The 11,727-nt window shown below is 51.3% G+C and overlaps 1 protein-coding gene across 5 annotated transcripts; it reads right to left on the bottom strand.

Annotated features, from left to right (window-relative positions):
- Positions 1 to 3,450: 3,450 nt before the first annotated feature.
- On the bottom strand, positions 3,451 to 11,558 carry Sts (steroid sulfatase). Of its 5 annotated transcripts, none has more exon segments than NM_012661.2 (10): positions 3,451 to 4,008; positions 5,257 to 5,378; positions 5,903 to 6,062; positions 7,045 to 7,182; positions 7,476 to 7,612; positions 7,951 to 8,374; positions 9,228 to 9,350; positions 9,717 to 9,838; positions 10,496 to 10,661; positions 10,973 to 11,558. In NM_012661.2, coding segments are annotated over 9 exon segments (1,734 nt in total). In that variant the 5' UTR covers positions 10,645 to 10,661; positions 10,973 to 11,558; the 3' UTR covers positions 3,451 to 3,649.
- Between the last annotated feature and the right edge of the window lie 169 nt (positions 11,559 to 11,727).

Below are 11,727 nucleotides of genomic sequence, written 5' to 3'. Positions count from 1 at the left end.
TTTCTGTCGTTACTTTTGTTATTGAATACTAGTCTTAGTCTGTGGTGATCTGATAGTATGCATGGGATTATTTCTATCTTCCTTTATCTGTTGAGGCCTGTTTAGTGACAGAGTATATGGTAAATTTTGGAGAAGGTACCATGAGGAGCTGAGTAGAAGGTATATCCTTTTATTTCAGGATGGAACATTCTATAAATACTTGTTAAATCCATTTGGTTCATAACTTCTGTTAGTTTCTCTATGTCTCTGTTTAATTTCTGTTTCCGTGGTCTGTCCTTTGACAAGAGTGGGGTGTTGAAATCTCGTACTATTATCGTGTGCAGTGCAATGTGCTTTGAGCTTTAGTAAGGTTTCTTTTGTGAATGTAGGTGCCCTTGCATTTGGAGCATAGATAATTAGGATTGAGAGTTCATCTTGATGGATTTTTCCTTTGATGAATATGAAGTGTCCTTCCTTATCTTTTTTAATGACTTTTGGTTGAAAGTCAAATTCATTTGATATTAGAATGGCAACTCTAGCATGTTTCTTTGGGTCATTTGCTCGGAAAGTTGTTTTCCAGCCATTTACTCTGAGGTAGTGTCTTTGTCTCTGTGGTGTGTTTTCTGCACGCAGTAAAATGCTGGGTCCTCTTTATGTATCCAGCCTGTTAGTCTTTGTCTTTTTATTGGGAAATTGAGTCTGTCAATGTTGACAGATATTAAGGAATAGTGATTGTTGATTCCTGTTGTTTTTGGTGTTAGTGGTGGAATTGTGTTTGTGTGAATGCTCATAATGCTCAAATGTTCATAATGCTCAATGAGGTGAAACCAACACATGCACACATACTATCTGTCCACTCCTGCATACTCACACATGTTTAATCAGGCTACGTTCACACTCCATATTCCACCTGGCCACCCCCTTCATAAATAAGTAACGAGACCATGCCCACTCATGAGTATTCACAGGACAGAAATAATTTCTCTTCTGATCCAATCTATTTGAGTTATGGAGGATTCTTGCATGTTTATTGACATCTCTTTCTTTAGGTTAGGGAAGTTTTCTTCTATAATTTTTGTTGAATGCATTTACTGGCCCTTTACGTTGGGAGTCTTCACTCTCTTCTATACCTATTATCCTTAGGTTTGATCTTCTCATTGTGTCCTGGATCTCCTGGATGTTTTGGGCTAGGAGCCCTTTGCATTTTACTTTACCTTTGATGGTTGTGTTGGTGCTTTCTATGGTATTTGATGCCTGTGAGATTCTCTCTTCTATCTCTTGTATTCTGTTGGTCATGCTTGTATCTCTGACTCCTTGTCACTTCGTTAGATTTTCTATCTCCAGGTTTGTCTACCTTTTTGCTTTCTCTATTGTTTCTATTTCCAGTTTTAACTCCTGGATGGTTTTATTCAATTCCTTTACCTGTTAGATTGTGTTTTTCTGTTATTCTTTCAGAGATATTTGTGTTTCCTCTCTAAGGGCTTCTACTTGTTTACTTCTGTTTTCCTGCATTTCTCTAAGGGAGTTCTTTATGTCTTCCTTAAAGTCCTCCATCATTATAAAAAAAATGTGATTTTAACTCTAAATATTGCTTTTCTGGTGTGTTTGGATATCCAGTATTTTCTTTGGTGAGAGAACTGGGCTCTGAGGATGCCAAGTAGTCTTGGTTTCTGTTGATTTGACTCCTGCCCTTGCTTCTAGCCATTGGGTTGTCTCCCGTGTTTGCTTCTCTTGCTGTTTCTGAGAGTGACTTGACCTGCTGTAGGCCTCTGTATCAGCACTCCTGTAGAACTGTTTTCCTCTTTTCTTTCAGCCTTTCCTGAGAACAGGTGCTCTGATTTCAGTTGTGTTGGCCCTCCCAGAGACTGTCTTCCAGCTCTAGGCGAGGGCAGGAATTAAATTGTCCTGTCCCTGATTGCTCGTGTATCTCCTTGCACCCAGCCGGCACACTTGGGTCTGGAATGTGGGCATAGGGTAATCTCCTCTGATTTCTTAGTAATGTCCACACTTCGGAGAGTCCAGTTTTCTTCCCCATGGGATTTGGGTGCAGCTAGCTGTTTGGCAGGTTCTGTTCAGTCCTGGGCACAGAACAGAACCACAGGTACAACTGAATGTTCCTATATTCCTGTGTCCAGAGGCACTGTGCAGTTTCCCCTTGGACCAGGGATGTGGGCAGAGGTGGGCAGAAGTGGCAGTCTCTCCTGCAGTCTCAGGATGTCTGCCAATATTCAACTTTATTTTCAGTGTTTCTGACTTTCATAATTTTAGGATTATTTTCAACAAATCTTCAATTTTTTCTGTAGTATTTTCTGTATCTTTTATATTTTCAGGATTTTTTTTCCAACTCATGTGGGTTGGTGCGTGTGGCTTGACTCAGTGTGTTCGAGTGGCCTAAGTGTATATGCACAAGTATGTGTGGCCAGATGGATTGGTGGTGGATCTGTGAGTGGGTTTGTCCTGGTTTGAAGGGTGAATAACCATGAGTTGGCATGGCCAAATTCATCATGAAGGAGTGTGGGCTGGTGGGCGTTGGCTCATTGTGTATTCATGAGTGGGCATGGCCTTCTGGGATGTTTATGGTTGTGTCATGGCCAGTTGGATTAGTCAGAGGCTGTGAGTGGGTGGAACCTAGTTTCACACATGAATAATCATGAATGGTCATGGTTAATTAAGCATCTGCTGAATATGCATGACTGGCAGTAGCCTGATTAAATATGCACAAGCAGGTGTGGCTTTTCTGAGCATGCATGTATGGGCATGGCCAGATGGAGCAGTCACAGAGGCTGAGTGGGCAGGGTCTAACTGCATGTAACTCTTCTGCATGGGCGTGGCCTTATTGAATACCCAGGGCTGTGGGCATAGCCTGATTTAATATGCATGTGTTGGTGTGGCTTCATTAACACGCTCAAGGGGCATGGCCCAGATGAAGGTGTGACTGGGAGTGGCTTTAATTAATATTAATGAGAGGCATGACCTAGGTGAATTTGTGTGCATATGCATGAGTGGGTGTGGCTGGCTCCTTTGTATGAGTCTAGCTTAAAGTCTAGCTTAAAGCCCTGTGAATACTCATGAGTGGGCATGGTCTCGTTACTTATTTATGAAGGGGGTGGCCAGGTGGAATATGGAGTGTGAACGTAGCCTGATTAAACATGTGTGAGTATGCAGGAGTGGACAGATAGTATGTGTGCATGTGTTGGTTTCACCTCATTGAGCATTATGAACATTTATGTGTGGACGTGGCCAGATTGGATAAACATGAGCGGGTATGGTTTAATTACACATGTGTGTGTATTTAGGATGGGGTATGGTTTGAGCATATGTGTGAGGTGTGTGTGTGCATTTGTGACTTTCATGTAATTGAACGTTGTGAATGAGTGGGCATGGCCTGATCAATTCTGTCTGAATATGAATAGGCATGGCCTAACTTAATGTTCTTGAGTGGGCATGGTCAGATTGAACAGATAGAAACCGTCCGTGTCCACATCATTTATTCATACAGGGTCATGCTGAGGGGCTCTTCCTGTGTTTTGTACTCAGCATACACATGTTCATACATGTTCATATGTTTTCATACATGTCAGCAAGATTGTGTCAGGTATCAGTTCAGGAGGTGAAATCACCAGGCCACAGTGTCCCATGCTTGCATACCTGTGTGTTTGGCATGCCCAACTCACCCGTCGCCAGCACAGCGGCATGCGAGTGGGTGGGGCTTGGAAGCGCAGCAGAGCTGCAGCCATGGCTTCCATGCGACATTTGACATGGAAAGCTGATTGGGCGCCTCCTCTAGGGTAGCAACGTGTGCACGGGCCGCAGCATCCATGTTGCGCAGGATCTCACCATGGCGCGGCTCTGTTTCAGGCGTGAGCGGGTGGCGCTCCCTGGGGTCACGGGCAATGTCGAAGAGCAGGGGCGGATCATGGTGCGTGACATGGTGGCCGTGGCACATGCACACGTGTGTGGAGAAGCAGCCATTAGAGCCTGGGGGGTCGAAGTTCGGTGTGAAGTAAAACGCCTTCCACACGGACGAGCCTGTGGGCAGGGTGGGTAGAGACACACATAACATCATGTGTGATGTCCGTGGTAATATGCGTGACTTCATGTGACAACATATGTTATGACACACATCACAATCCACACAACCCATGACACTTGACATGACATATGGACAACATATGTTACACATCATGACCTGAACATACATGTGAAACATGAGATGACACATGTGACATCACATATGAGGTCTGTGATGCTGTGTGACAACATACATGAGAATAGACAGCACATACAGTAACACATATCACATGAGTGGAGTCTGTTGACATATATGATGACACGGTTGATGACATGTTATGATACGCATCGTGACCCACACAGACATGTGACGCATGACTGGATACATGTGATGTGATGCATGATGACAAGAATAACAATACACAATGTACAAAACATGTGATGCATGAGGTGACACATGTGATGACCCACAATGTAACCCACACGGGAAAAGGTGACATTCGTGACATCACGTGTGATATCCATAATGTCTTATGGTGGCAAACATGACAATGCACAATCCACAAACCATGTGACACATGACATTCGACACGAGTGGCATCTTGATGACACATATGACCACATGCATGACAACATACATGAGAACACACATTATGACACATTATTGTGACCCATACCAAGACATGTGACCTGCGACATGACATGAATGGCAACATGCATGACGTCCTACATGACAATGACTACTACAATGGGTCAAGTGTGACATTCACAATGATGCATGAGCCACAAGACAACTCATGTGTGACATCACACGTGATGTGCAGCAAATCATTCAACAACATACATGAAGTCAAACATGGCCACATCTGTGCCATAAACTCATACGTGATATCATGCACACATGTGATCCGACCTGTGTTAACATTATGACCCTATACACGAACACATGTGACACACCACGTTTTAACATGCACACACCTGTACAGACCTGCAACCCATGCACTCGTCTCGGACTTACACACGCATGTATGTAATCTCTTCTGCATGGCAACCCTGCCTGTCCATCATCCCCACTCACTTGCCTGTCCCCCACCTCCTGATGACCCTGCCCTGCCCCTACAGACCCCAACACGTCTCTACACATGTTGCATGCATGTTACATGTGTGCTACACACATGTGTGTGATCTCCACACTGGAGCCCCACCGATCTGCCTGCCCTGCACACGCCTGTCTCCCGGTCACACCTCCAGCCTCTCCCCACTCACTGTTGTGGGGCCGCCATCGCACAGCGCTGAGGTAGGCATTGCAGTAGTGGAACAGGAATTCATGCTCAGAGTGTTGTACATGGCCCAGCAGCAGGGGCATCAAGTCACGCCCGTCAATCACCCTGGAGGTTGGGTGGTCAGTTGTGGAGGGTTGAATACAAAGAGGGCAAGGTCAGATGGGATGGGACAGGAGGTAGGTAGGGCAGGATCAGGGGAGGTGTGGTCAGCGTGGGCAAAGATTAGCCATGGGGCAGAGCCTGGGATGGAGTGTGGCTTGGCTCAGTGGGTGTGGCCTAGACAAAGACTCAAAGTGGGCAGGGTTCAGCCTTAGAGTGGGCAGGTAAAACTATAACTTGGAGGGGCCTGGTCTCAGCTGTGGAGTGAGCATGGCTTTATCTCAAAGTGGGTATGGCTTAGAATCAAATTGGGTGAGGCCTCATCTTATAGTGGGTGGGGCTTTGACTCATAGGTTAAGTGGGCATGGATACAACACAGTGGGAGTGGCTTGGCATTGACTATGTGTGGCTTAGGTTCAACATGGGTGGGCTGTCAAAGGAGGGGCTTTCACTTGAGGGTGCGTGGCTCACTGTGGGTGTGTGCCTGGGTCCTCCCACCTGGGCTGCTCTTTAGCAAATGCCCCACGCACCTGTCAGTCGGCAGCTCTGCCCCTGCAAGCCTGGCCACAGTGGGGAAGACGTCCATGTTGCTCGTGGGCTCCTCGACCTCCTGGCCGGGCACAATCACGCCGGGCCAGCGCACAAGTCCAGGCACACGGATGCCACCCTCCCACGTGTTGGCCTTCCCGCCTGTGGGGATACATACATAGGTTGTCATGGCACCCTTACGTGTATACTCAGACACAGGTGGGTGGTGAGGTCACCACTTTGGTGTGGGGTTGCTGACAAGCCTGTCTGAGGCTGTCCCAGTGTCACATGTGTTCACATGCATGTACAGCTCCCGTTTGCGTGCCTGGAGCCGCCATATGTAGTGTGTCTCATATGGGGTGATGAGTGGTGTGGACAATGGTAAGTCACATGTACACATGTACACATGTCCGTGATGCGTGAGCAGATGCTGTGTTCATGTGTGCAAGCTCTGTGACTTACATGTGGTGACTTGGGATTGGATGTACACGTGTGCTTATATGCAATGTCACATGTGTGCACTGTTACAGGTGTGTGCACATATGTGGCACACATGCTAAGTTGGGTGTGGCCCTGTGAGCACCCACACAGCAGCACTCATGATGTACATGTGTGTCTATGGTAATGCGTGTGAGCAAAGTTCTGGGTGCATCACAGGTGATCAAGAGTGCAGTGAATGTGTGTGTGTGTGTGTGTGTGTGTCTGTATATCACATGTGGGGTATCGTGTGACTGTATGTATACACATGATGACATGTGTATGCATGTCTTAGCCACGGGAGAAGACAGTGTGTCTGTGTGCACATATGCTTCGTGGTGGGCATGCCTACTTCGTTGAGCGTGGTGGTGACATGGATCATGTGTGCATGTTCACCCTGTATAACACAGAATGGGTGTGCATGGTGATGGGTATCTGTATACATGTGTAGACACGCTAAGTCATATGTGTGCACCCATGTGTGCACTGATGACTATGATGACATGCTAAGTCACATGCGTGTCCATGTAAAGTCTACACTCTGACGTGTGTCTGGTGTACACACACTTTTGCACGCATATCTGTGCAATGAATATGGTACATGACCATATGGATACCCCAAACATGCTCACAGACCACATGTATGCCCCTGTCTGTCCATGCTCACCCCTGTAAATTCCGTTGCTCCCGCCATGCCGTTCACCGTTGGGGCCAAGCTCCTCCACGTGTGCGCCATGGTCGGACGTGAAGTACACGAGTGTGTTGTTGGCGAGGCCCAGCTTGTCCAGTGTGGCAAGGACCTGGCCTGTGAAGGGATGGAGGGTACGGTCACATGTGACGTCCAACATACCCGATAGTGCAAATGTGAATGCCTACACGCATAATGCAGGGCATGACCGAGGTTCACACACAGGTGACCCCATTCATACAAGACATTGCTCGGGCTATAGCCTGCGCACACGAGCATCATTCCTTGTGATGTACACCTCACAGAGCACCACCCTCAGGATCACACCTGACCTGTGAGTAGAGAACATGCAACATGTGACACCCATGCCCACACACTGCTGTGCATCCGTTAGCCCATGCCCCACTCACCTACGGCCCAGTCCATCTCCTCCACAGCATCTCCATAGGCCCCATGCAGGCTCTGCCCGGCAAACTCAGGGTTGGCGAAGTGTGCCGTGTGCACATGCATGAAAGACAGGAATAGCAGGAAGGGCGTGTCCCTGTTCCTGTGGGGGTGGGGCACTCACACATGATGTCATGAACCAGATTACACTCAACACATGTGACATCACTGATTATGTCATGGGTCATGTGTTCATTGTACCCACTTCCTGTTATGCCTGAGAGCCACGCCCAACCCCAAGGATCCCAAAGCTCAGAAGCGCCACCTCTCAAAGCCACGCCCAGAAAGTCCAAATCCCACCCCCAGTAACAAGACATTCGAAGCCCTGCCCAGGAATACCCCCCCATCCTCAAACAGGAAGGTGCATGTCACCGGAAGTGATAGGTAAGGGGATCCCAGCCCTACCAGGGGAACCTTTCTGTCCGAAGCCCCTATCCACACCTGCGCAGGAAGTCCCCAGCCTCGCTTGCCAGGCGCTGTGTGAGCCCCTTGTAGTCCGTGGGCTGTTGGGTGATGGTGAAGTCGGCCATGAGGAAGCAGTTGGCTGGGCGGAAGTGGTAGAGGAAGGCCACATAGGCCCCGCCCACCGCCGCCATGGCAGCCACTGTCACCCCGAACGCCCACCCTGGGGGCCGGGCCAGCCCTGCCCACCGCGCAAGTGCCATGGCCAGCAGCACTGCCCCCAGAATATTCATGGGCAGGACCACGAATACTTGTTGGGCAGAGCCAAACACGGTCCCGCCCCCTGGCTTACAGTCCCTCAGGTTGGTGGTGGGCGTGCCCAGGAAGCGGTCAAAGCCATGGCGCCCAGGGTGGTGGCAGAAGTCAGAGGCTGCTTGGCAGCTCAGCCCCAGATGCCACTTCCCTACGGGGAAGGTGGGGGCAGAGTCAGATGGGATCAGATAGAGCTCAGGGGTCAAAAAGGGGTAATTGGAGTCATGGAATTATCAGGGTCATGGAGGGGGCTTACAGGGCTCAGACCCATTACATGGGGTCACACAGGGTAATCTGGGATTAGAGGGGATCACGGGGTCCTACAGGGTCAGACAAGTCACACAGGGTCACACATGTCACATGGTGTCACAGAGCTATATGAGGTCATTTGCAGTCACACAGGGTCTGGGGGTCAAACAAGGGTCACACTGGGTCATGGGAGTGACACCGGCTCAGTGGAGTCACAGAAAGATCAGGTAGTGTCACGTGTGTCAAACAAGATCATGGGAGTCAAACAGGGGTCAGACAAGCCACACAGAGGGGTCAGGTGAAGTTGGGGAGACACATGGGGTGTCACAGAGAGGTCAGAGACGTTACATGGGGTTGTGGAGATCATACAGGAGTCACAGGGTCACATGAAGGAACAAAGAACCACAGGACTCCCTCAGGGCCACTCATGGTCATGCGGCTCACACAAAAGTCGAACAGGGGTCAAACAGAGTCACATGTTTAGGGAGGTCACATAGGGTTATTCTGGGTCAGAGGAGTCACTCGGTGTCACATGACATCATGAACATCACACAGTAGTCAAGGGGTCACACAAGGTCAAAAAAGGTCACACAGGTATCAGAGGGGCTCATGGGGTAACATCAGGGTCATAGTCGTAATATAAGGGTCAAGGGTCTTGTGGGATGCAAAGGGTCACACAGGGTCATGGAGGTCATCCCAAATTCACCAGGTCACGGCCCACCCTGGGACCCACCCACTCTGGGCCCAGTCCTCACCTACAAGCCCGGTGGTGTAGCCTTGACCCTTGAGCAACTTTGCAAAGGTGACTTCATTGGGCGGGAGCCCCCCAGATGATGCCGAGAACAGGAATACACCCAGGCGGCCATGTGATGCCATCCCTGAGAGGGGAGTAGCATGGGGGAGGGGGTCGGAGGGTCAATGGGGAGTCAGGGATTCATAACACGGTTACCGAGGTCAGGGGGAGTCACTGGGGTCATCAGGGTCACAGGAGTCACTAGGGGTCACCAGAATCACTGAGGGGTCATAGGGCTTGAACGTGGGTCATCAGAGTCATGAGGTCACAGGGCTAGAGCAGGGATGGGGGGGTCAACAGGATCATGGAGGTCAACGGGGATCATTGGGGGTAACTGAGGGGTTTTGGGGGTTGTTCAGGGACCTCAATGGGGTCACTGTGGTCACTAGGGGTTAGTGGGGGGTTGTAGGGTAGGAGATCACAGGGGTCACAAAGTCACCTCCCCACCCACCTGACCGCACAGGGTAGCGCCCGGTAAGGAAGGCAGCGCGGCTCGGGGTGCACAGGGGCGCAGCCGCCAGGTGCTGAGTCAACTTCACCCCCTCAAGGGCCAGGCGGTCGATGTGTGGCGTCCTGTAAGGAGGGATCGGGTGTCAAGGGGTCACAAGGGTCACAGGTTTGGGTCACAGGGTCCAGATCGCAGGGTCAGGGTTGGTGTAGGACAATGGAGTTGGAATCATGGAATGGGGTAGCCATCAAGGTCATAGGTCTGGGGTCATGTGTCAGGGTCACAGGGTCGGGATCAGTGTCACAAGGTTAGGGTTGTGGGGTTAGAGTCAGGGGGCCAGGGTCGGGGTCACAGGTCAGGGTCATGGGGTTGGGGGTCCTGGTCATGAGGTTGGGGTCACCGACACACGGTTGGGGTCACAGGATCAGGGGTCATGTCGGGACCAATTCTGGATCTGGGTCTTGGGGTTGGAGTCACAGGGTCACAAGGTCAGGGTTCTGAGGTCCTGAGGTCACAGGGCTGGGGTCACAGGTCAGGGTTGGGGGTCACAGGGTCAGGTTCTAGGTCAAAGGTTGGGGTCTGATTCAGGGTCCCTGGGGTACGGGGGTCACATGTCCGGGTCCAAGGTCATGGCCTCAGATTCACAAGAGTCAAGGCTAGGGTTAGAATCGATGGGTCTGGGACAGGGTCATGGGGTCACAGAGTAGGTGTCGCAGGGGTCACCACAGGGTGGGGGTCATCGTGTCAGGTACGGGGATCAGGGGTCGGGTGTTGAGGGTCACCTGAGTGTGCGGTTGCCATAGCAGCCTAGGTCCCCAATGCCAAGGTCATCAGCCATGATGAGCAGGAAGTTAGGTCCAGGGCCAGGACGGGCAGCACAGAGAAAGTTGAGCTGGGAGAGGAGCAGGGCAAGGAGACAGGGCCAGAGCATCGTCCTGTGGGCAAGGCCTAGGGCAGGGTCAGTCACAGGAAGCCACTCACAAAGTCCCTGTCAGTTAGGCTAAGCCCTGCCCACACATCCTCTCTGTCACAGTGAAGTCCCTCCCACAATCCTGTCCGTCAGGGTAAGCCCCGCCCAGGCTTCCTGAAAAATCATCTGAGGCCCCGCCCACAGTTCTGGAACCAGAGGCCCTGCTCTCACTCCCCATCAACACCTCCCCTCAGGCCTCATACTCCAGGTCATCCCCCTGCCTCAAAATCTTCACTCCTTGTCATCCCCTTACCCCTGGGCCCTGCATTCCCCTTCCATGCTTGCTCACCTGGGTCGGGGTCAGAGGTCAGAGATCAAAGGTCACGCACTCTCTCAGACTGCCCCACACTGCAGTGGTCAGCACTGGGTGAAAAGTCGTGGATTCAAGGGGTCAGAGGTTGTCCCTGGGTTACCTTGGTTGTCACCAGGTTGTAGCTGAGTTGGAGTTCCTGGGGTCACTGTTATCTCGGGGGAACAGCCCAGGGTCAGAGGTCAGAGGTCACCGCACAGTCTCAGAGTTGTTGCCCTTAGTGGGGTCAGAAGTTGCAGGGTCACTGGTGTCCCGGGGTCTCCTGCTTTCACCAGGGTCAGAGGTCGCTGCTGGGGTCGCGGGGTTAGAGGTCCCAGAGTTGTGGATAAGTGCAGGGGTCCTGGGGTCTCGGGGTCGCTGCGGGGTCAAAGGTCACCGCTGAGGGCGCCAGGGTCGTGAGGTCACACCCACAGGGTCACAGGGTCAGAGGTCGCCAGAGGGTCGCGGTGTTGTCTCTGAGGCACGGGTTCAGAGGTCGCGGTGTTGCCGCCTCGGTTAGACCGGCTCTGTCAGGTTCTCTCCCAGCACCTTCCCTGCCCGGGGCTGTTTATACCCGCGGGTCACGGGGTCACAGGTCACGGGTCACGGGTCACGCGCAGGGCGGGGGCGGGACAGCGGATGTTTACACTGAGGTGCATGGCCGGGCCTCGGTGACGTCAGGGGGCAGGGCCAGGGCGCCGGTACCCAATGGCCACTCTGGGAGTTTTGACTGCCGAGCACGGGGCGGTGCCGGG

The sequence above is a fragment of the Rattus norvegicus genome, chromosome X, assembly GCF_021556685.1.
Source record: "Rattus norvegicus strain SHRSP/BbbUtx chromosome X, alternate assembly SHRSP_T2T, whole genome shotgun sequence".
NCBI classification, from domain to species: Eukaryota; Metazoa; Chordata; class Mammalia; order Rodentia; family Muridae; genus Rattus; species Rattus norvegicus.
Note: the sequence above shows the minus strand (reverse complement) of the source record. Positions and strands in the feature narration are given on the sequence as shown.

Excerpts from the sequence above, each read along its gene's own strand:
- Sts (XM_087599104.1), bottom strand. The coding sequence starts at position 10,644 with ATGCTCTGGCCCTGTCTCCTTGCCCTGCTCCTCTCCCAGCTCAACTTT. Across the intron at positions 6,063-7,044 it reads GAGCAACGGAATTTACAGGG|GCGGGAAGGCCAACACGTGG; the intron begins GTGAGCATGGAC and ends GTATCCCCACAG. Across the intron at positions 4,009-5,256 it reads GCGATGGCGGCCCCACAACA|GCTCGTCCGTGTGGAAGGCG; the intron begins GTGAGTGGGGAG and ends CCCTGCCCACAG.